The sequence below is a fragment of the Heloderma suspectum genome, chromosome 1 (genome assembly GCF_057233095.1).
Source record: "Heloderma suspectum isolate Gila_16-S chromosome 1, 16-S_ref, whole genome shotgun sequence".
NCBI lineage: Eukaryota > Metazoa > Chordata > Lepidosauria > Squamata > Helodermatidae > Heloderma > Heloderma suspectum.
The window spans coordinates 113,973,068-113,996,987 of record NC_139458.1 but is presented as its reverse complement, the minus strand read 5'-3'; the positions used below and the strand labels follow the sequence as shown (position 1 = coordinate 113,996,987).

The window sequence follows — 23,920 nt, the reverse complement described above, 5'->3', positions numbered from 1 at the left end:
GAGCACGGACTAGAAATGAAAATGGGCTCAAATATGGGCTGGATGGCGAGTAAAGGGCTGGATGTGCCTGATCTCGTCTGATCTCGGCAGCTAAGCAGGGTCAGCCCTGGTTAGTACTTGGATGGGAAACTGCCTGGGAATCAGGCTTCCTGCACTGAGCAGGGGGTTGGACTCGATGGTCTTGTAGGCCCCTTCCAACCCTATGATTCTATGATACTATTTTCAAGGAACACAGACAAATACAAGAGACAGGGCAGTGCTAGCACAACATAGAATTGACCTTCATACTGTACACAGCCAGTCTTACCTGAGAGTAATGTAAATCAGGCTGCAATCCTATACACACTTACTTGGGAGTAAGTCCTGTTGAACTCAGTTGGCTTACTTCTGAGTAGACATGTATAGGACTGTTTCAGGCAGCTGCTTCTACGGGGAACACTGTCTCCTGCTTGAAAACTCTATCTCCCCGGCCCCCGGCCTTAAGTATTGTAATCAATCGCTAAGGCCTGTCACTTTAACTTTATGCTTAGTGAGGTGGGGGGAAAATACTTTCTCGTTTTAGTTAACAGAAATGCAGCAGCTCTTTGCCCAAGTGGAAAAGAGTCACTTTGAAAGTCAGATGAAACTAGAGAGAATAACAATGGAGAGGGAAGTCATTGGTGAAGAAAAGAAATATTTGGAGCATGAAAGGAATGAACTAAAGCAGAAACTGAAAGGAACAATAGAAGAGAACTCTATTGTAAGTGTAAAGAAAAGTAAGATTTTAATTTAGATCTTTTTTTTAAAAGAAGAAACTGGGCCCCTTCCAGCTCAGAAAGCAATTGCTTATTTCATGGTAGATATTTGTATATTTCATCAGTGAAGTGTTCCAGATCTTGACACTAGTATACAATAGTTTTATTAACTTTTCTAGACCATCCTATTTTTTGTAGGCTCAGTGAGACTTATATTACCACTCATTTGGTGAAATCTACCCCCTCCCCTCCCTCTCTCCCTAATTTGTTTTTAAAATGGGATACATATTTTACATTATATAGTTTTAAATATTCCCAACATCACCCGTTGCCACATTATGGTCTTTGAGATCCACCATGAACAGCATGGTAATCCACTGAGATCCACTGGGAACAGCCTCATCAGGGTTAGGTCAGCAAGGGTATGGAGAGGCAACCTCCCTTCCTCCTATACTCTCCAAAGTCTGAGCCTGACAACCATTTGGAAATGTCATTTGACCTACTTGTTTGAACTGGCCTTTGGGACACAGGGTCAAGTCAAGAATGGAGGGGGAACACATTTAATTGAATTACATATTTTAAAAAAATTCCAATCTTGTCCTGCTTCGATGGTGTTTTTGTTTTTGTTACCCAGTCTGAGCCTTCAGGTTGGGGCAGGCTATAAATCTAAATAAATATTTTCCTTTGGGTTGCTTTAGACAAAAACTGTTGCCAAATTCCCTCCATGCGATTGTCCTAAGGCTCAATTGTTGTCCAAAATGCACATGTGATTATTTTAATGTTGGAAGAGGTGTGCATGATCCTGATGTCATGGTTTCAGCTGCTGTTAATCTAGGTGTGCTGTTGTAGGAGACACTCAGGAACTCTAACAACCTGTATTGGAATATTCACAACCATGGATAACGGTGATGCCCAAATCTGTTTGTGATACCACCACCGTTGTCAAAGTTAAAGCAGGATCGAGTTCTGTTGATATGGGCTCTCAAGGCCCTGGTTACAGCTTCCCTCGCTCTGTGATGATTTTTGATATTTATTGTTTTACAATATGTGTATGTCACTTTTCAACTGTAACGGTTCTCAAAGCAGCTCAGAATAATAAATCAAATTTACAAGGGATCATCTTTCTTTAAAAATGATAGATCTGGAATACTGGGTGCTGTAAATTTATGAAATAATGATATGGCTTCTTGTTCTGCTCCCCTTAAAGGGGGTGGCTACAAAGGGTGGGAACATCTGAGACGCAGCTGTTCTTTAGAATCCTGTCCCCAGTCCAACAGACATTCCTGCTGCTGCTTTGGGCAGTTGATATCAACAGATCCTAGCCTTTAGAACTCTCATGGAAATTATCTAGTCAAAGTATGATTTGGTAGTGATGTAAGCTATTGATGCAGGCAAAAAAACTGGCATGGGTCAACTCACAGGAGTCCTCAAGCAATACAGTAAGGTACAGATACTTCACAAGGCAAGACAGGACCAGAATATGGGGTGCCTTTGCTGGTCCAGGCACTTAATCCCCTGCCCTCTAAATCTAGAATTGGGCCTGAAAGACCAAGGAAGAGCATGGGTGCATTGAGGGTAAGTTGTAAGCAAGAATAATGTGTGATATTGCACATCGTTACTGATGATGGGGCACGTCTGTTAAGGCATCAGCCTCAGCTTTCAGTTTACTGGCTTTGTGGCGCATGAGCCAACATGAGAGAGCCTTAACTCTGGCCTTTAACCAGCAGGTTTTCTGATAATTGAAAAGAAGAGCTTCTTCATTGAGAAATGTTTCCATCATGTGTGTCTTCTGCTTTTAAGTCCTAAAATGTGAATGTGGATGGAAAGAGGTCAACAAGGTTCTTGGATCTGAACCTTCAAGAAAGCAAAATGTCACAATAAATTTGCAGCATGGTGCCTGTTGCTGGTTTTGATAGGTTCTTTCTTTAAATATTCTCAAACTGGTTTAAATATTCTCAAACTTTCTTTAAAAATTCTCAAAAACCCTGTGGATTTTACAGTGAAATTTCTCAAAGATGCAGAACTGAACCTGCTGAAGAGGCTTTAGAGAAAGCAACCTTGCTTCATTATGAGGCCGAAAGGGGGAAGCATCTGCTAGAACGTGACAAAGAAGAGAAGGAGAAACAGTGTGAGATGTGGATGAAGAAATATAATGTCTTGGCAGACCTCTTACATTCCCAAGAAGAGGAAAAATCAGAAAGGCAAAATAAAGCTGTACGTGCCGCTTTGATGTTTTATGGGCGAAAGTATACTGTTCATGATTCTGTCAAAGGCCCCAGGGTTTGAACTGAGAGCATCTTGGCCTGGTGCTGGGACCTGGCCTGGTGTGCTGCTTGGAACTGTGGGTTAGACAAGATGCAACTTCAAGCATATGATTAAAAAATGTGCATAGACTGGCTCTTTGTCTACGAAGGGCAGCCACAAGACCCACCGATCTGGATCGAGACTGTGGCACAGGAAAGGAGGGGAGTTTAGCCCTTTCCCCTGGGGCACTTTTCATTAAATTCCCCCCCCCCTCTGCTATTTGATCTGATTTTATTTTATTCTTTAAATTGGAACAAATAGCACTTTGGGGTTCAGTGTGAAAATGGCATGGAGAAAAGGTTTAACCCGCACCCCTCACCTCCCTGCCACCATGATCCTGTGAAAGAAACTTCATTAGCTAAAAGTGAAACTGCACATAGCCAAAAGTTCTGGACAAGTAAGCATGATTATGTAGATGGTGTGAGACAAGCTTGAACCTGATGAGTAGCCAATGAATGATTTTCTCTGACCTTTTGTGTCCAATCTACTGTTGCCAAATGTGCCTTTGTCTGTATCCAGGTATAAATACCCTGGAAATTATTTATTTATTATGGGCCGATCTACACTTACGGGTTTTTTTGCTTCCAATGAGGTTTCACCGCCAGTCTTTCATACTACACAGTATCTGCCTCGAATTGGAACTGGAATTTCCCACTTCCGTGCTACAGCTTTCAGTACCGTGATATCCCGGTATTTCCCCTTAATGTGCTCTGATTTTCTGCCTTCGCTACCATATCTGGTCGTAGTCCCCCCGCCCGCCTATCCATATACGGCAGTGTTTGTATTTCCCTCCTGTCCAATCACAGCTCTCGACAGCCCCATGTCATCTTCCGCCTACTGATCGCATAGCTTCCTCAGCACTCAATGTTTCCTCAGCAACAAGCAAAGGGCTGGATGTGTGCGTGCTTGTCTGATCTCGGAAGCTAAGCAGGGTCAGTCCTGGTCAGTAGTTGGATGGGCGACCACCTGGGAATCAGGCTTCCTGCACTGAGCAGGGGGTTGTTCTACCCCTTCAAATGAGACTAAGTTTTACTCCCTCCTACTGCCCGCTTCGCCTTAAAAAAAAAATCAAGGTGTTATGTTCAAAGAATCGTGGCTTCTCTGCGATTTTTTTTTCGTAATTCAGTCCTACCAGGATAAGCCTCCACTTATTTTTCTGTCCTACTTTTCCCTATGTTTGGCTTCATATTTAGTATAAAACACCTTTTTGGTTTCCTATTTTTCACAGCTTTTGTTTTGTATAAGACCCACCCCTCCCAAACATAATGCCTTCAACCATGCCAGCCACATTTCTTCTCCCCCTTCGTGCCAGGTGAAATTGAAGAGTTACATCTTGTGCATCACTGAAAGCAATGAACACATAATTGCATTAAGACATGAAGATGGAATCCTCCAGAGATTTGTGGTAAGCAATATGGAATTGCCTTCCATTGGGATTATAGTGGAGGAAGCACTGATATTTTGTTCCATGTGTCACCAGATGGAAACTGTGCTCCTTCACATGCGTCTTTTATCCTGCTATGGAGATTGCTTACACACAGAAGTTTGTGGGTCCCGTACACGACGCAGCCCTTCTCCAGGGAACTTCCCGCTCTTTGTGAGCTCTATTGTGTTGTTTTCCATGACGATGAAAGTCCAGCATTTTCCCTCCTCCCACCATGGAGTCGATATAAATGAGGGTATAGTGTTTAAAGTTGCTTTCATTGCAAATAAAACAACAGCGCCGCCTAGTGGCTTTGTAATGAAACACATAGAAATTTAGTTTTTTTTAAAAGCCATGTGGAAAGGACCTGATCTAAAACCACAAAGATTCTGGAAGCAGAAGTCCTGGTAAATTGCAGGATTTTTAGCCTTGTGTGATGAAGCCCTATGTGAACTTTTACAGAATAAAACACTGTTCAGTATAGCAGACCAAAAGCACACAATTAAGGTATAGGAAGAATGCCTCCCTTCTGCTGACAGACTCCTTCCGTCGGTGGAGGGACAGTAATTGGATTTCACCCTATGTTTGGAATAATAATCAGAAACAAAAGGCAAGAAAACAGACCTCGCCCTACTGTTGAGCAACTGAGAACAGACCCCTAACATGCCACCTTAATAATGGAGGCTGTTGGGCCAATAGAGATATTTACCTCAGACAATTTAACAGTACATTCCTAACTCTATGTGACAAAATGCCAGAGGTATTTTGTATTAAGTGTTGTTTTCGTTGGATGGAATAGCCTTGCATCATGTCAGATGAGACATGGAAGAAAAACAGGCACATCCATTTGTGTGGGTTGTATTCATGCCTACTCTTTGTCCTTCATCGGCTAGATCCATCTATCTTCTGCTGTGGGGTTCAACTGCATTTGTAAAGAGGCAGCCAAGGTGTGAATATATTTCCCAAATACGCATGTGTATGCTGTCATAACTGAATCAGCTTTGGCAATCTGACTGGTTAATTTGCTCAGGATGTAAAACCCAAGGTTAAATTAACAGGAATTAGAATTAGGGTAATTAATGACACTTTACAATTGGAATTGTTAAATGAAATTACATATTTCAGACTCACTTTAAGTATATTTTTAAATTCCTGGGAGGAGGTTCTATTTGTCTCTTGGCAGGCCCTAATCTGTTATGAAGAGTATATTATAATGGAATTGCAACTAGACAAAAGAGTGTATGATTTACGTGAGCAAGGAGGGCACTCTTTCAAGTGGATATTTTTAGATCTCCAACGCAACTTGCAAACAGCAGTTATTCTTGCTTAACTATTACAGGCTTTGAAAAAAATCTGATTTGACACCTTAAAAGTTAGACAGAGGATGTTTACTTGGGATTCATTTAGAAAACCAATCAAAGATATGCAATTAGTAATTATTTGGACATCAGTGGTCTGATAAATCTGTGAGATACCTTGCAATAGTTCTCTGTTCTGATGTTGATAAATTAGTAGAATTAAATTATATGCCTGCAGTTAATGAAATGAAATCAGATTTTCAATTTTGTAAACAGCATAATATATCATAGCTTAGAAGAATATCTTTAGTGAAGAAGTTTATAGTTCCCAATTTCTTTATTTCAAAATTTTCCTCTCGGTGGTATTGAATCTAATTTAAGAGCAGTAGCATTTCCCACTCCTGAAGCGAGACATTCGCCACTTCTAGGACACACTTGCTCAATACCCTTTGGCTTGCTCTTATAAGCCATGATGGGCAAGGTCAAGAGGGCAAGTTGTTGTCTGAACCTCTTCAAGCAACTTGTCCGCATTCTTAAGCCACAATAATTGAAATTGATCCAATTTCTGAATGCTCTTAGTGCCTCTTCTGGACTAGCCCTCACCATGGCATCTAATTCCATGCATATCTGAGCTATTTTGTCCTCAAAGTGCCTTGCAAAATTGTCACAGCAAACCTCTGTTCAAGCGTCTTACTCCTCTGGGCAGATGTTACAAACCCATTCACCACCCTTAATAAAGGAAATTGTTTAAAATATATCAGGTGTTGGGTGGTGTACCATCAAAAATAGCTAGTGTTCAAATTGGAATAAAGATTTAAATTAAGAAAGAAGTGATGAGGTAGGTGAATATTCTTGGAACATAGGTATGAAATTACCACCATGTATTAATTTAATAGAAAATCACTGTAGCAAGATGGCATTTTATGCCTAAAGATGATATTTTCTCAGTCTTCCTATGATCCCTGGAGAACATCCCAGGAGCATGGGATTTTGTGGATCTCCCTCTCCACAGAGATGCATGGTCCACCCACAGAAGCCTTCTCCTGGCAGCCAAAGAAAGATCTGCAGCTGTTGCTCTGAGTATGGAGAGAGATAAAGGGAGCATGTCAGGGGAGGCTTGGTTCACTGGATCTTAAGGCCTCCAGTTCCCCCAACCTGCCCCTCCCAATCTTCTGCCCTGCTGGCACTAGCCCAGTAGGACTTTGAATTTCACAGTCCCTTCACCTCCCTTCCTTCCTCTTCTGCCCCCATTGGATTGTCCTGTGAAACAGATGGAAACCAAACAAGCTGTAGGGGTAGTTTTCCATTTAACTGCGGCAGCTAAAATACTAATAGAAATTAGAACCTCCTACTATAATAACTTGGGAAATTAAATGTTGGTCTATGTTTGAAAAGCCTTAAACTTATTATTTGAAGATTAGAGAAGATATATTGTATTGATACCATGAATAATATTAAATAGGGCCATGTATTGGAGTTGGCTGCATTCCAGATCCAGAACAAAATCAAGCTGATTCGGACAGATTTTGGAGATGTCTGAATCAAAGCAGGTCTCCTTCAAAGTGGACCAGATCCAAATCTGAACTCTCCTGAAGATTCAGGATTCAGAGGGACACACAGGGACACAGAATCAACAACTGATTCATTTTTCACCAAGCTCTTCATAAAAGGACAACACTGGGGTGGGAAGAGGGGAGAAGGTGAGGATGGGGTGTCGTTTTGTGATGGCACCGCTAGGTTCTAATAACAGTGAATGGTTTTATCAAGGCTCTCCAATCCCAGTGCATTGGAAGTGATTGTTGAAGTAAGATATCGCAGGACTGATTCAGTGTTCAGTGCTCTTTTCTTGTTCTCTCTCCCAGGAGCAGGAATGTTAAAAGAGATTTGATGGAGTTTGTGGGACCTGGGAGGGTGTAGCATTGGGTGCTTGCTTGGACAATGCTGGATGTTCAAGTCCTTTAGCCTCTGACACTGTATGCTCCACAACCATCACCCACCCCTGCCCTATTGCACTTTCTCTGACTTTGGTGCCAATTGAACAGAAAGCAAACAAGTCTTAAACTGTTTTTTATTCATCATAAATCCTTAGCCTTCTGCAATTTTGAACTTTCACACACTTCTTCTCTACAGACACCTCTATAATGTATACCTTTTTCATAAAAATTCCCAAAAACCCCATGGAGGGAGGTAATGGGAAGTGAATTACTTCCACACAACCCCCACACCAATTGAACACTCCCTTTACACTCCCTTCAAAAAAATGCTGCACCTATCCTTCTGAAATTTTGCTGGATTTTTAACTAGGGCCACTGCTATGCTGTGTTTAATTTTCACAATGATTGCCCACATAAATGGAGGGGGATATGTGCATCATTTTTTTGAAACCCCCAAACTGTAAAAGCTGCTCTTGCACAATTATCCCAGCACCTATTCACCTGAAACTTAGCAAACTGAATCCCTCCAGGAGGGGCAGGTATCCAGGCAAATTTCATCCAATTTTGCCAAGAAATAAAAAAGTTATTGGCTGTTCCTTCTTTTAAAATCAAAATGTCAAGGTTCATTGCACACACACCCAACACCTATTTGTCTGAAAATTGGGAGGCATAATCCCCTCATAAGAAGCTACTGTGCCTAAAATTTGCATCCATTTCTGACAAACAGAGGAAAAGTTACAGGCATTTGTGTATTTCGAATGATAGTCAACAGAAGGCATGAAGACTTGGATTTCCAAACTGAGATTCGGATTCAGACCTGAGTCGAAGTGTGCAGCCTCTGAATCATTCAAGCCAAATTGGGCTGTTTTCTGAAGTTCCAATTCAGAGTCAGAACCAAATCTTGTGGTCTGTGCACACTGCTAGTATTAATAGTTTTTTCAAGCATTGGTGTGATAAACTGATAAATGTTAGTTCTGACGGATTTTTTAATTTGTAGGATTATTAAAAAGATGGGAATAAATATTGTAGGTGTGTTGTGTGATTAGATAGTATAAAAAGAAAAGATGCTATAATTGGGGTGGGGGGAGGGATGTTTTACATATCAGTAGCTGATGTTGTTTGTCTACACTGAGAACACCTTGGAATTAGAATTAATTTTGGTGTGGTTCAAATTGCACTGTTTTGGAAAGGAGCAAATGTTCTTAAGGATGACCTAATAAAGTTGAAAAGTTTATGATATCCAGTTGGCCTCATAAGGTATCATAGCTGCACTTCTTTCCCTTTGTCCTGCTTGTCTTTTTTAGTTAGTCTTTGCCCTATTCCTGAATAATACTGCTGTTACCATGACCTGGTTCACACAACACAACAACCTAGCATGACTGATCACCCATGGTGGGTTGTTGTATTGTTCGAACCTGGCACGGTTTCTGCAGGGTGGCTTAATTTTCACAAACAAACCACCCTGAGAATCCATCAGGAATGGCTACAGAGCCAGGTGGTCAGAGCAGCAAAAACCGAGGTGGGGTCCTAGGAAACAAGGACTTCTGCTGTAAAGGTGCCTGTGATACATGCAGGAGCCGGCAGGAGGACTAAGGGGGAATGAGGGGGGAAACAAGCTACAGCAAGCCTGATCATCTGTCAGGTAGCGCTGTACGAAAGTTACTGACTGTTTCGCGGATCTGCTTCGCGGTGGGGGGGGGGAGGCGCTCCGTCCCTCCCCCCGGAGTCCTGCCCGGCCGGCTCCGCCCCGCAGGGATTCCGCAGAGCTGCCGGCCGGCTCCGCCAGCAGCCAGACATCCGGCCACTAGGTAGCAGGGATGCAAATGGCAGCTGCCGTAGCCGCCGCCGTTTGCGTCCCTTTTTTCAACTGTGATAGGCTATGTAAAGACATACGTAGCCTATCACGTCTGGGTTAAAAAAACCCAAACAAACGCCTACGCAAATGGCGGTGGCTACGGCGGCCGCCATTTGCATTCCTTATTTTTGGCCATCTTAGTCTATGTAAATATTTACGTAGACTATTATGGCGAAAATAAGGGGGAATGCAAATAGCGTAGTGGGCACCATTTGTGTTCCTTTTTGAGTCGCTGTTTTAGCCTACGTAAATATTTACGTAGGCTAAAACGGCGACTCAAAAAGGAACGCAAATAGCGCCCACTACGCTATTTGCGTTCCCCCTTATTTTCCCCGTAATAGTTTATGTAAATATTTACGTAGACTAAGATGGCCAAAAATAAGGAACACAAATGGCGGCTACTGTAGCTGCCGCCATTTGCATACGCGTTTTTTTTTTTTAACCCAGACGTGATAGGCTACGTAAGTCTTTACGTAGCCTATCATGTCTATGTAAAAAAAAAAGAAAAAAAGATGAGACTGCAAATGGCGGCGGTGGCAGCCGGTTGGAAGACCAGCCACCGCTGCCACCGCAGCTGCTGCTGGAGCCGCCACCGTCTGGAATATCCGCCCCAGGTAAGTCTCGTCCCGGGGGGGATCCGCAGGGGGGCGGGGGGTGGCAGGCCATTCCGCCACAGATTTCGGGGGGCCGAATGCACTGGCATTCAGCCTCACCAAGATCCGTGGCGGAATTCTCTGACATCCCTACTGTCAGGTTAGGAAGCGAACAACCAACCTATGGTGGCTTATTCACATGGTGGCTTAGCGTGATGTGCAAACTCTCCCTGTATGGCTACTGCTAACATACTCAGGCTGCCATCCTATGCTGCCACTCAGTGGGACTTGCTCCCGAGCAGTGGGGAGAAAGGATTGATTTTTCCCCCTGTAACTGCATATTTCTCTGCGAAATTGTCCTGCACTTTTTGCACAACACCTCATGCAGATGCCATGCTAAGGAAATTGCAAACTATAAAAACGTAGTTCTGTTGGTTCAAAACTACATAGGTCACAATGCTGTAGAAAAATTACACCAGAATCAAAAGTGGTACCACATATTCACTAAACAACCTATCCTCTACTCCATTGAACTTCATTGGCACATGGTCCTTCCTTGGTAAAAGGAAGTCAGTAGAGGCCACTACTTCTCTTCAGTTTTTCAGGATCAGCTTATGGTAGCAAGTCTCTCCTAGCCCATTACCTTCTCCCTGCGTGATGTAGGAGAGGAAGAAGAAAAGCACTCATATGTTATCTGTCAGAGATTTAAAATTGTCATCCGAGGCCCTGCTCTCTGTAAGTTGGCAAGTACCAGAGACTTCTCTGTTGTGGCCCCTTATCTTTGAAATACCTTACTCAGAAAAATACATATCTCCCCCACCTCTTTATTAGTCTTTAGCAGAGTCCTAAAGATGTTGTTGTTGTGCCAGTCTGTCTTCGGGTGAGTCTATACTACTCAATTTTAATAACGGTTTTATCTGCTGCTGCTATTTTAATGTTGTTTACTTGCTGATTTACTGTTTTAATTTTTATAATTTTTTTAGTCTTGCATTTTATTGATAAAATAAACCTGCCTTGGGAGGGCATATCCCTGAAAGGTAGGCTTTAAAAATGATTAAATACATAAAGAAAATAAAGTTATAGGGGCCATTTTGTGTGAGCTTAGCATGTCAAATCAGTTAGAGACATACATCTCATTTTAAAAACTGATTAAAGTGGCGTGGGACAGACTCTGAGTTGCTTCTACTTACAATTTTGACAAGAACCAATGGTCTGGATCCAGATGTAGTAGACTTAGTAGACTTAGAGCAGGCCTGTTGAAATAAATGAGGTTAGTCACCAGTTTGAACTGTGATGTAGACAAGCCTCTTGGGAAAATAGTTCTTTGTATAAAGCTGTCTTGATTTCTTGCTTTTGCATCTGTTTCAGGAAGGAGAGCAGGTCTGTTTTTCAATTCCAAGTGCTGACAATGAAGAAAAAGCCAAGAACACTGACAGGTAGGCTTTTTATAATCTCTGCCATCTCTTAGCTTCACTCTTCACAATGAATTACTAGCACAGAGGCTTTGACAGTTAATAAATTTAATATATTTACTGGCATTCTCACTAGTTCAAGACAGGAAAGATGCCAATGGAAAGACATTCCTCTTCACTTTTGCCTTTCATGTATCCTCTGGAAAAATGAACTGTCTACCATCTCCTTCCATTCTTCCTGTCCCTACCAGGTAGTAGCAAACAGGTTCTAGAAATTTCCATACACAGAAATCTCGAGCTGAGTAAGAGTCCAGCACTTCAAATGGTTTTTTTCTTCTACTACTACCAGGAATCCTTTAAATCCTATCTAGTCAAGCGCTTTTAGTTAAAACTTTGAAGGAGAAATTGATCGAGAGCTATGGAATTTGCTACTGCAGGATATAGTGATGGCCAGCAGCTCGAATGGCTTTAAAGGGAGAGCAGACAAATCCATTGAGGAGAAGGCTATCAATGGCTAGTAGCCATGACGGCTGTATATTATTTCCAAGTTCAGAGGCAGTATACCTCTGCATCCCAGTTACTAGGTAGCAACAAGAAGAGGGCTATTGCCTTTACTGCCCTGCTTGTGAACATCTCAGAGGCATCTAGTTGACCACTGTTGGAAACAGAACCAACCCACAGGTGTTGAACTAGACAGACCTTTGATCTGATATAACAGGGCTGCTCTTATATCTATATATTTGTCATTGTCACAGGAACTTACTTTAGCTCAGGGTCTCATTCCCACCAGCAGGGCACCAATGTCCCCCATGCCTGAAAGTTTCTCCCACAATACTTATGTGTTCATGTTTCACCCCTCTCTTCCTTCAGATGCTTCCTGAAATCCCACTCTCACTGAGAAGATTTTCCTCAACCTTTCAGATTGAACCTCAGATGAATTCAAAACGAAGGCTACGATCATGTAGTTGTATTTCTTCACATTTATCCCTGTGGTTCTCTCCTCTTGCCTTCCTCTGTTGTTTGCCCTCCCTGCCTGAATCTTGACACTAAGCTCCCTAGAGCAGGAACGTGTCTTGTTTATCATCTCTGCAAAGCCCCTTGTAAACGGAATAATAGCTATCAATAACAGCTGGAACTGTATCTTCACTGTAGGTCACCCTGAGAGCTATTAGCTACAGGTTGACTCATAAATCTTAGAAATAAATAAAAACTTACCCTACTGCTTGAAAAGCAAGAACAATGTCTTCTCAGGTATCTTGAACAGGCCCAATGGTTTACACTCTATATTGGGGTGATCAGTATAGAGTCTCCTCCTCCCCACAGGGCTAACTGCCATCCATGGCCCTGTGGAAAGAAGAAGGAGCGAGGGAGCAGGCAAAGGGAACATCAGGGCCTGCTCCAGTTGGACTGCCCCTCCTTTGGGAGATGAGAGGGGGGAATAGGGCCATCCCACCAGCTCTGCTGACAGTCCACCTAAGTCTTTTTTCTCCCCTCCCCATTGCCTTTTCCTTGTGCGTTGTGTCTTTTTTAGATTGTAAGTTTGCGGGCAGGGACTGTCTTCTTTGTTCATTGATTGTAAGCTGCTCCGGGAGCCTTTTTTGGCTGAGGAGCGGGATAAAAACAAACAAACAAACAAATAAGTAAGTAAAATCAGACTCCAGGCTTACAGAATCTACCAGTTGGAGCCAGGTGCAAAATAGTGGCTCAGATGGGTGGACATAGAATCATAGAATAGTAGGGTTGGAAGGGGACTGTAAGACCATTGAGTCCAACCCCCATATACTCCGTATGTCTAAGGAGTCCTTAATCCTTAGACATATGCTAAGGATTAATGAACAGGGGGCATCCAAGCACATGCTCAGCCCAGGAATTTGTGATAGGTACCAGAACCAACGTCACTAGCCCTTTCACACAAAAATTCAGTCTGGGATCGTGTCTCCATGACAACAGAAGGAGAAGCAAATGGAGGAGTACTGGATTTTTAAAAAAGGAATCAGCTTTGCTGCACTTTGGTCCATGCAAGCCTCGCTGAGCGCAATGGGAGTTACTTCCAAGTAGACACACATATGCTTGTGATGGAAAAGGTGGGTAGGGAGAAGAACACAGGGATAAGAAACCAGCCCCCTTTCTAATTGTAGGATCTCTATAATGAGGGTGTGAAGTAGTATTGCCTAAGGCAATAAACCAAGCCATGGAGAATTGCAGGTTCGGTAAAGCGCTTTACAGGCTTCAGAGAATCAGTGCTTTAAACTCTGTATTCAATTCAGGGGAATCTCTCTAAATTCTGACGTGGGCATTCAGAGGGCAAGCCTCATTTAGCACAATGGGAGTTACTTCTGAGGATACAGTAATGAGTTTGTTGTGGGAAAGAGAGCAGTAAACACAAAGACAAGAAACCAACCCCCATTGTAACCCGATGCTGCACAGGATCTCTATAAGGAAGGGTCGAAGTAGTTACTTCCTAAGGCAATAAACCAAACAACAGAGAATTGGAGCCTCGGAATCACACTTTATAGCACTTAGGGAATTTGGGCTTTAACTGTGCCCTTTCTATTGAGGGGGATCTCTGAAAGTTCTGATGTGGGCATTCAGGGGAGAAGCCTCATAGACCACAATGGGAGTTACTTCTGAGTAGACACTAATTGGTTTGTGCTGGGACGGAAAACACACAGGAAACACCCCTGGACCGGGGTCACGGTGAAAGGCACACCCCTGGGCAGGGCTAGCATACCTGAAGTCAGTGAGGGGGTTGGGGCACACAGCAACTATACTGGGGAGAACCCGACTTAAGGAAAAGAATCGGACTTTAAGCAGCCTTGGGAAATCTGTTTTTTCCCAGATAATCTCCAGGGTGGCTGCTGGATGGCCACGGCATCATGTATCCCTAACGATCTCAACATGCAGCCAGCTTGGAGTAAATCACTGGTGGATACCCCCCCCTGGTTTCCCCACCCCACCCCAAGTGTTCTTTTTCCAACAGCCTAATTTGGAAATTAGGGTGGGGGGAGGCTTTTCAGTTGTTGCTATCATTAGAGAATTAGGAGTCAGAAATTTTACCGATCTAATGCAAATCACTCGGAGATCTATCAACAGATCTTGATCTCCCTTCTGCCCAACACTGCTCACTATTGTTTAGCTTTCTGCAAGTGGAAACAAAGGCTAAACGTAGTAAAAAATGTGACATTATATTTTCCCCTCTCATTCTACCCTCCCCACCACTTACTCCAGTTATCCCAAATGCATTTTTGTTGTCATAGTTGCTTGGTAAACTGAATAAAAATAACAATGCTCTCAGACATAACAGATCTTTAAAATTTTTATTATTATTATTAAAGACAAAGTCCATTCTCCCAGCTTCATAACAATAACGCTGCATGTAGAAACGGCATTGCTAGAACTTCCCTAGTTTGGACTGCTCACCCACTGTTTGGCAGTAACTTAGAAATAGAAGAATCATATCAAGTTATGTTGGAGATGGCATCGACAACAAGTTGGGGATCCCTTTCAACCTATTAGGCTGTTCTCCATCTGCTGCAAGGTTATATAGATTCTTTTAAAAGTTACTCTATGGAAATAGGTGACGCGAATATACTCACTTTTAATCTTGTAGAAACCAGATAAGAACACTAGAATCATAGAAGAGCAGGGTTCGAAGGGGCCTCTAAGACCATCAAGTCCAACTCCCACTCAGTGCAGGAGTCCAAGTCAAAACATCCCTGACGGATGGCTGTCCAGCTTCATCTTGAATGCCTCCAGTGTGGGAGAGCCCACTACCACTAAGAAAAGTCATGAAGGTTGCTAGAACAGGGTGCTCAAGCACCAGTCATTGATGATCAACTGTTTGGTAGAGAGGCATGACAGAGATGAAATCCAGTTTTCCCCTGCCGCCCCCCTCCCTGTTCATCCTACACAACTAGTCGGGACCATCACTGCTTAGCTGATACGATGATGTGAATGCACAGCTGAGCCAGAGCCACTAGGAACAGCTGTTATAGTCTGCATTGGTCCCAGAATCCCTTCAACTGAGTTTGATTAGGGCTCCATCAGGTTTGACGACTGGGGCAGTCGGTGCCTCATTAAAGAGGTACTGACTTACCAGTAATGTTTCTGCTGACGTAGGGGCAGATATCACAAGAATCATCATCCTTTGCCTGCTGCTTTCAGTGAGTACACTGGGGAAACAACAAGTGATTGTGATTAGTCTGAAGCAGCAGGCTGGAGCATTTATGTGTGAGTAAGGGCTCCTTCTCATGGAGCTTTTATCCTGCTGTTGAGATTGCTCACTCTCAGAAGTTTGCGGGTCCTTTTCATGATGTCGTTAACCTCCAGGGCACATCCAGAGGTATTTCCTGGTTATTCCGTCTCAAATAGATCCAGAACGAATGAACTTTTTTTAAAACCTGGAATGTAACGCGATTAAAACAGCCACTAGATGGCGCTGTTTCATTGCATTTTATGGAACTTTGAAAATTAAAAGCTTCCCCTCTCAGCAATCATGTGGTTGCTGTCTGGGAGCCCACAATAAATGTGGAAAGGCTCCAGAATGGGAGGACTGTGGGGGTTTTCTTTAGTGTAAAGGCAGCCGAAATCTGTTTGTACGGAGTAGACCTAGCCAGCTGTTTGAAGCATCATATTCTTCTGCTTTCTTGCCCCGATTATTCCTGTGCTAATCGCTGTGCGTGTGTAGTACTGTATATGCACAAAAAGGCGACTCAGTGATAAAAATGAAATGAAATGCAGTGCAGTGCAGTAAAGGAACTTTGGTCAGATACACCTTTAAGTGGGAATTTGCATAACTTGATGTGGATGCTTTCTTTATTTCTCTGCAGGGTTTTGTATAGAGTTACTGCACCCAGTTCAAACCCTGGGCATACTCAGATGTGTGGACTTTGCCCTGTTCAGCTGCAGGAGAAAATGCCAGCTAGAAGAGGAAAGAAAATAATCGAGTATTTCTGGTTTCCAGTTGATGGGGATCATGAAGAGTGAGTGGAGAAGAAATAAAAATACAAGTTAATACAGCCACGTACACAGGTGGAAGACAAAATGCAAGATATTTTAATTCAGGAAAATTGGGTACTTGGCCCTAAATATTTGTGTCTGCATATCAACCGGCAAAACTTGAGTAATGTGCATGCAGTGGCACCTTTGGTTTGTGGCTTGATCCTAAACATGTGTCTGTTGGGAAATAAGGGTCAGTTCACACAACTATTCTGCTCATAGTCAGTCACATTCCTCACCTCCCATTTAAAGTAAATGGGTCATCCGAAATAACCCTATACACCAGCCACTCTTTTACTACTAGCTTGTAAATATACGTGTGAATTCTTCATTCACCATGAGCAGGGATGATCATCTGCATCAGGTCTTAATCCCACTGAAGTCAATGGAATTTAGTCCAGATTAAGGGTTGGATCCAGATTTAGTCACATTTAAGAGTGGACCCACTGAAATATATGGGACTTAACTTAGTCATGACCAACTTAACTCCCACTGATTTTGGTGGGCCTACTCTGACTAAATCTGGATTCAATCGTAAGTGTTTTAAGGACTTAAAACAGCCAATTTGAAGGGCCAGGATGCAAAACAAGCAAACACAAACCACCAATATCACCAGTAATGACGTTTGAGGGGCAGGTTAGACTGAATGATCTCTCAAGGATACCTCCGCCACACACACACACCTTGTGAATCTGGGGTTGTGAAAAGCAATGGCTAGAATTTAGCCTGGCAGATTCCCCATTGTTACGGAGATTACCTGAGTGGTGGCTGTCCTCAGAGATGGCCCTAGATAGATTGTTCTGGAAGGGGACTTACTCTTCACCGCCCCCCAGACATGTGTTCATTTGAGCCTGGGGGGAGAACAGTAGTAGCAAGCTAAGTGTGTGTAGCAGTCAGTGGACTTTTCTACATGACACTTTTAACTCGCCACTTTACTGAGGCTTCTGCGTCTGGATTCTTTGTGGGATTAAGATCAGCTCTTTTTCACATGTTTTTTTTCTGGGGTTTTTCTTTCTCTGCCTTTCTAGATGTTCCATTACACAACCAATAGGTGGTGCTGTGGTATAGTGGAATTGCCCAAATACACTAGGGCTTCATACCACCATTCAAAGAAACACCAGACTTTCCTCGTTAGGACCCTCCCCCCGCCCCCGCTTATAATGGTTGCAAAGCATGGGAGAGGCCCTGGAGGATGATGACGTCATGTAAAGCACCTGCAAACTACTGTGAGTGAGGAATCACATGCACGCAATAAATGTCTCATGTAGAAAGGCTCAGTCTGTCCTGGAACTGGATCTGAAAAGGAGGTAGAGAGTTGACCTGGTTTCTGCAGAAACTTTAGGGGACTATGAGTTCCCATAGAAACCTGATGGGGAGCAAATTTGTGCACCCACGAAAATGCGCATTTTGCGAATGCGCATATTTCCGTATGCGCAAAAATGCATATTTTACAAACAAAGCACATTTTCATACACACGCTAATGTGTGCCTTCGCAAAATGCACATCTCACACATCAGAATATGCGCATTTGCAAAATGCGCATTTTCTTGCATACAAAAATGTGTACATTTTTGCGATCGCCATTCTATTTTTTTTTTAGAAATGGTGACTGCAGAGCTCAATGAGGCTGCTGGGGTGAGTGCAGGCTGCTCGCCGAGCATGGGTGGGGCTCGAGCACGATCCAGGGACCAGCGAGCAGGGGCAGGGGCTGGGCAGGTGTCCAGAGAACCCGGATGGGGGTGAGTTCACACATCCCTAATATACATGTAAATAAATCTTACATCACAAAATCTCTTTAAGTCTCCAATGACCTTCTTCTCAGGAAACAACCCTGAGTTAGTGAACCCCTGAAACTTCTCACTGCTCAGAAGTGGGATGCATGTGTGCAACAATACATTCCACATCAAAGGCTGCAACTTACATAGAAGGAAGTGCTTTGCGCTGCAAATGCCGTACACTACGCAACTTACGGCTGTAATTTTCCCACAATAAGATAATGGTGGCTGCTATTAGCCTGTTGTGCCTTTTAGACAGCCCGAAGTCCACCTGTCAAACTATGGTGGATGCGCCAGGGCTCCAGGGAAATCCATGGGGCCCTAAGTGGCCCAGATTTCCCCATGGCAGACCCCCCTCCAGACTGGACATTGGGGGGTTCACCCATCCCTATTTCTGAGTAAACATGCTTAGGGTTGCAGTGTGTGACTGGCTTGAAAGCTAGAGCCTTACTGAAGGAACAAGAAACAGTTCCTTCAGTCCTTAGAAGTCCCTGAAAGGTTCACGTACTTTCAGTTTAAACTAGTAAGGTGAGTTTTATTTATTGTTTATGGTGGAGATGGCCAACACTTGCAATCCCTATGATTTCATTTTAACTATGTCTGCTTTTTATTATTCACCCCCAAGCAGAACATTGATCATAGTGGCTGAGCCTATCCCACTCAGTGGTGGGGCTTAAAGCACATCCCACCAGACCTGGGCGTAGATTCCTTCACCCTTTCTAGCAGTAAGAATGCTTTGCAAATAAATGTAAATATAAATGCTTCTGTAGCTTTACTTTCTTAGGCAGATGCACTCAAACTTTCCCCAGAAACATTGGTTCAGGGCTGGGGTCAGGGGTCAGCATGGTTGGGCATCGGCCAACTCCCAAAGCCCTCTGACCCTGCTATCCCTGTTTTGTTGCCACTGCTTGTTCACCTACCCATTCCAAGAATGAGAGTAGTAACAGGAACAAGAAGGAGCAGTGGACTAGCAGCACATCTTGCCCTCTCCCTCTGGCTGGAGGTGAGAACTGGGGCTAGAGCAGAGGGGGAGGCCGAGCAAAGAGGCAGCAGCAAGAGTTATGAGATGTGGGACAACTCTGAGAAGAGACCCTTTGAACATCTCTTGGCCTGAGGGCCTCCCCCAAACCTGGAGCTGATACTACATTGGTAAGAAAGCATAGCCAGCCAGCAGACCATAAAACTTCCACAACGGGGCCGTACTATAGATCAGAGAATCTGAACAATACTCAAACCCTGCCAGTTCACCTGAAAAGGATCACCAAAGGACCCACAAGCAGCCAGTTCCCTTCTGCATCTCAGCAACTATACAATGGGCTGAACGATTTATATATGCCTCTTTTTTTGTTTGCTCTTACTACGCGTCTGAAATGTAGGCCATCACTACATTATTTCCATTCAGCAGCCTTCCCCAAATTGGTGCCCTCCATTGTGGTCCAACACATCTGGAGGGGACCAGGTTGGGGAAGGCACCATACAGATTGGAAGCTAAAAGTAACTTCAGAGCATTTTCTGATTAGATTTTCCTCATAGTCAAAATTCACTTGTTCAGAGAGTAATGGGCAGGCTAAAGCAGTGACACTTGAAAACAGTTTACTACTCTCCAAAACTCATGTTTCTCCTCAGGGTACACTGTTAGACCAGAAATGTTTTTTTTTTTAAGTACACAAAGAACTTTTGAATATGTATTTCAATTCTCAACAATTCATCCTCTAGAGAAAGTTGTAAACAGTGGATGCTGGTGGCTTCAATTTTGGTGGGGCTGTGATCCATTCCAGAGTTCAGTCAGAATCAGCCAGAACTCCAAAGGAATTATCCAAGGTGCTGAACCTATGAGCACCTTGGATAGCTTCTTTATAGTTGTGGCTGGTTCTGACTGAATCCTGGAATGGATTCATGACCCCACCAAAATTGGAGTCACCAACCTCCACTGGTTGTAAACTAACAGAGCAATCCTATACACCAATTACGGTGTGTGTGTGTAATGTGCCACTACTATTCCGGCAGAACAGCCACTTATTCTATATGTTTTCAGCCTGGATGGGGAGGTGAACATGCATGACCCAGAAAATCAAGAAATGGTATTAAAAAAGTACCTCCTAGCACTCCTGGAAACACAGGCAAAGCCCACTAATTGACAGATTAGCGTGTCCAGAGAAAAGCAAGCAGGATGGGGAAGGGGAGCTGCATATGTTTAGCCTGGAGAAGGTTAAGGGCAGACATGACAGTGGTGTTCAGATACTATCTGAAATGCTGTCCTATAGAAGACTTGTTCTCTGTTGCTCCAGAGGACAGGACTAGAACCAACCGGTGGAAATTTCAGGGAAGCAGATTAGGAGCAACTTCCTAACAGTGAGAGCTGTTCAGCTGTGGAGCAGATTGCCTGGCCGGGGGGGGGGGGTGTTCTCCTTTACTGGTGGTATTTAAGCAGAGGCTAGACGGCTGTGGCTGCATCTTGCATTGTAGAGTCTGCATGGAGCAGGGGGTTGGACTGGATGATCTCCAAGATCCCTTCCCATACTAGGATTCTATGAATTTAGATCCTGAGGTTGGAGTCCAGAGGGGTGAAAACCTCCAAGCCACTGTGTTCTGTATCACCACAGAAGGAAGGCTCTCAACTGCCATGAGGCTGGGACTGGGCAATACTCCCTACCCGCATTTTGAGGAGATTATGAGGGCAGTGGAGGCTGGTGGCTCTGACATCAGTGGGGCAGTGAATCCACTTTGGGTTTCAGTCAGATCCAGTCAGAAATCTAACAGAGCTATCCAAGGTGTGGATTCACAGCCCCACTGACATTGGAGCCATCTGCCTCCACTATATGAGGGTGACAGGCAATTTGGAGGAATCTGAGGTGACACCAGCCCCATTATACTGTACCCAGAACATGAGCATGCAGCCAAGAGAGGAAAAAAAGGAGTGTTGCAAGGGTCCCCCTCATCACTTCAATTCATATGCTACCCAGGTTCCTGGTCTGCTCCAGAGAGAGTTTTTCCCACACTGTGTTGATGATCATTCCTATAGGATGTAGGCACCAAGTGGGATTAATCCCAATGCCGACAGAGCTCTGCTATACAGAGATGCTATTGCCCGTACCAAAAGAGGCAGTCGTGACCAAGGTCTTGTCCAGGTAAAGATGAGCTTGTATGATTCTTAGCCTGTCCATAATAACCATCCCTAGGACCTTAGTGAAAATTTTGGATGATGTGTCCAGCTAAAAGGGCACAGCATGCTGTTGACAGTGCCATCCCCTATAAGTAAATTACAGAAAGATATGATGAGCTGATTGGAAGACAATGCACAGATAGGTATTTGCCCAGCGCCACAGCCAGAAGAATGGAGCTCACAACCTCCATCTTGATGCAGCAGATCCTAAGAAACCCTTTTGTTTCTTTTGCTCTGGCTTCTCTGTTTGACTTGAGAATCTGAAAACAGAAAGAGTAGACCTCTTTTCCTTTTTGACAGTTGGATACAGAATCTATAGCTCTAATTTGAAACAGTCTGTGAATAGCTTCAAGCATGCATATTTGCTGCTACCCAGGATGGGGACACTAAGAATGTGACTCAAGGCACTTCCAGAATTCTAGGTAGTATTCAAAAGGGATCATTTCCTGGACACACAGCTCTGAGGAGGTCAAGTCCCAAACTGGGGGAAATGGTGATGCCAACTTCCTGTCTAGGTGCAGAGAGGATGGCCAGAATAGGGAATCAGTTGGGTCTTTTGGAATGTCTTCCTCTGAAAAGGGAGGGGGAAATTAGGAAGTCTTCTGAGATGTGGAAATGTAGCTCAAGGATGGCTAATGGGGATTGATGGGTCTTCGAGGAGCCCGAGTCTGCTAGTGAGCCTGGCAACAGAAAGAATAACGGACCAATCTGTCAAACGACAAGCTGTCATACTCAGAAGACTGACAGTGCACCTTTCCAATAAATGGAAGGAGCTTCCTTTTCATCTTGTCTGCTTCCATGGAGGCCTTTTCACCTTGTTTGCCGAGGGGCCTGTCTCTTCTCAGCCTGGGGGATGAAAGGACAGCTTTGGTTGCCGCAGGCTCACTGCAGTTGCAGCCAAAGAAATCTCCATACTGCCACCACTACCAAGCTGTGTGCCTACCTGTGTAGCAGATAGCATCAAGGAGCCCATCAGAGAGAGGGATGAAGTGTCCTCAAGGGAGGCAGCTGTGATATCTCAAAGGCTCTCAGAAAAGAGAGCGGTCAGCCAGGCTGAGGCTGTAGAAAACAGAGAATAATTATGTCATTAGTGGCCAGGGTATTCCATTCAATGGCTTTGCCTTGAGCCCTGTCTGATCCTAGGGTAAGGCATTACCGTCTAGAGGCAAGCATTTGCCTCTAGAAGCCAGGCAGTCACCCACTCTACCTCAGGAAGCAGCCAGAACCATAAGGGTAAACATTTAGCAGCTCTTTGCTAGGTGGAGGTACTTTATCTTGGCTGTCCCACGATTCAGTAAAAATGTGTTTGAAAACCAGAGATTACAGCTCTGAGTCTAGGCATTTGAGGCATAACAAAAACAACACAGAGGCATCTAGGACCTGGGAGTCCTCCAAGCAGAAGGAAAGTAAGGGCGCAGTTCTATGGACTGTGCCCTCGCTGCTCAGAAACCCCCAAACTCAGAGGCTTCGAAGATTCCTCTGCTCTGCTGGGCTGAAGCTGGCAGGGTGGGAGGGGTGGTGAAGACAATCTTGCCCCTCCCCCCCCTCGGTCATCCCATCATTGAGTTTTTGCTAGACAGACTTAACAGCTCATCTAGCGAGGACGCTTCAGAGTGGGAGGGAAGGAGCCTGGAGAAGGCTCAGGATAAATTTATCCTGGCCTCTCCAGTCTCCCCCTGCCCCGCCCCCCATAATTCTCCTTTCTCCCCTCCCCAAGGTTGATTTTCCAACTTTGGAGGGGCAGCCGGTGAGGTTCTCTCTGTGCCTGCTGTGAAGGGTTGGGGTCGGATCTCCCCCCTCCTTCTGAGGTTCGAGCGCTGTCTCCAACCTCAGAAGGGGTTTTCTGAGCCATCCTATAGACCATAGGCTTGTTCTCTCTGGTGTCTAGCACCCTAGGAAGGAAGTTAGCAAAAGCCAAGGGAGGGAAGAGATGCTGTAAGGCATCTTCATCTTGCTTCTCCCTGGAATCTGAGAGCTCTGCCGACTCCACCAACTGATAACCAGCCTCTGAAGGAGGTGGAGGGAAGAGGCCTCCTGCACCTGATTTGACAAGCAAGAGATTGTTGATAGCCTCTTAGAGGCTTAGACCTGGTTGGTCGAGGAGGGAGAGAGAGGGCTCTCGGGGACAACGTCAGCAGCGTCAGAAGAGCCAGAATCCTCCTCTAGAATCAGAAGGACACACTTCCAAGTATAGCTAAGACCAGAAGGGCATGGCCGGGAGTCATCTGTGGGAATCACGTCCATAGCAGAGTAGTGGCCACTGTTGCCTTGATGGAATATAAAAATGGGAGGGACAAAGCCCCCTCTTGTCATTGATACTGCCTTGGAATAATAATAAAAAAGCTCCAGGGATAGTGGGCAAAGGAGTGGAAAGTTTGGTAATCTGAAGGACTCCTCATTAGGTAGTTGTGCAATTATTTCATCTGTGTA

General features: G+C 44.2%; 1 protein-coding gene across 2 annotated transcripts; it reads left to right on the top strand.

The window, feature by feature from the left end:
• Positions 1-368: 368 nt before the first annotated feature.
• LOC146357698 (uncharacterized) lies at positions 369-16,684 on the top strand. Of its 2 annotated transcripts, none has more exons than XM_084828319.1 (3): positions 369-739; positions 11,510-11,577; positions 16,383-16,684. In XM_084828319.1, exons 1-3 carry the CDS (start codon positions 572-574, stop codon positions 16,537-16,539), a joined length of 393 nt encoding a protein of 130 aa, XP_084684445.1. In that variant the 5' UTR covers positions 369-571; the 3' UTR covers positions 16,540-16,684. The 2 variants fall into 2 exon arrangements, with proteins under 2 accessions (XP_084684445.1, XP_084684454.1); XM_084828328.1 differs by lacking the exon at positions 16,383-16,684 and adding an exon at positions 12,424-12,779 and having other exon boundaries at positions 423-739.
• The last annotated feature ends 7,236 nt before the right edge of the window (positions 16,685-23,920 follow it).

What these genes read in the sequence shown, in the direction of transcription:
- LOC146357698 (XM_084828319.1), top strand. Translation starts at nt 572, where the DNA reads ATGCAGCAGCTCTTTGCCCAAGTGGAAAAGAGTCACTTTGAAAGTCAG. An exon ending in CAATAGAAGAGAACTCTATT is followed by an intron (nt 740 to 11,509) that starts GTAAGTGTAAAG and finishes CATCTGTTTCAG; the next exon opens with GAAGGAGAGCAGGTCTGTTT. An exon ending in AAAGCCAAGAACACTGACAG is followed by an intron (nt 11,578 to 16,382) that starts GTAGGCTTTTTA and finishes ATTTCTCTGCAG; the next exon opens with GGTTTTGTATAGAGTTACTG.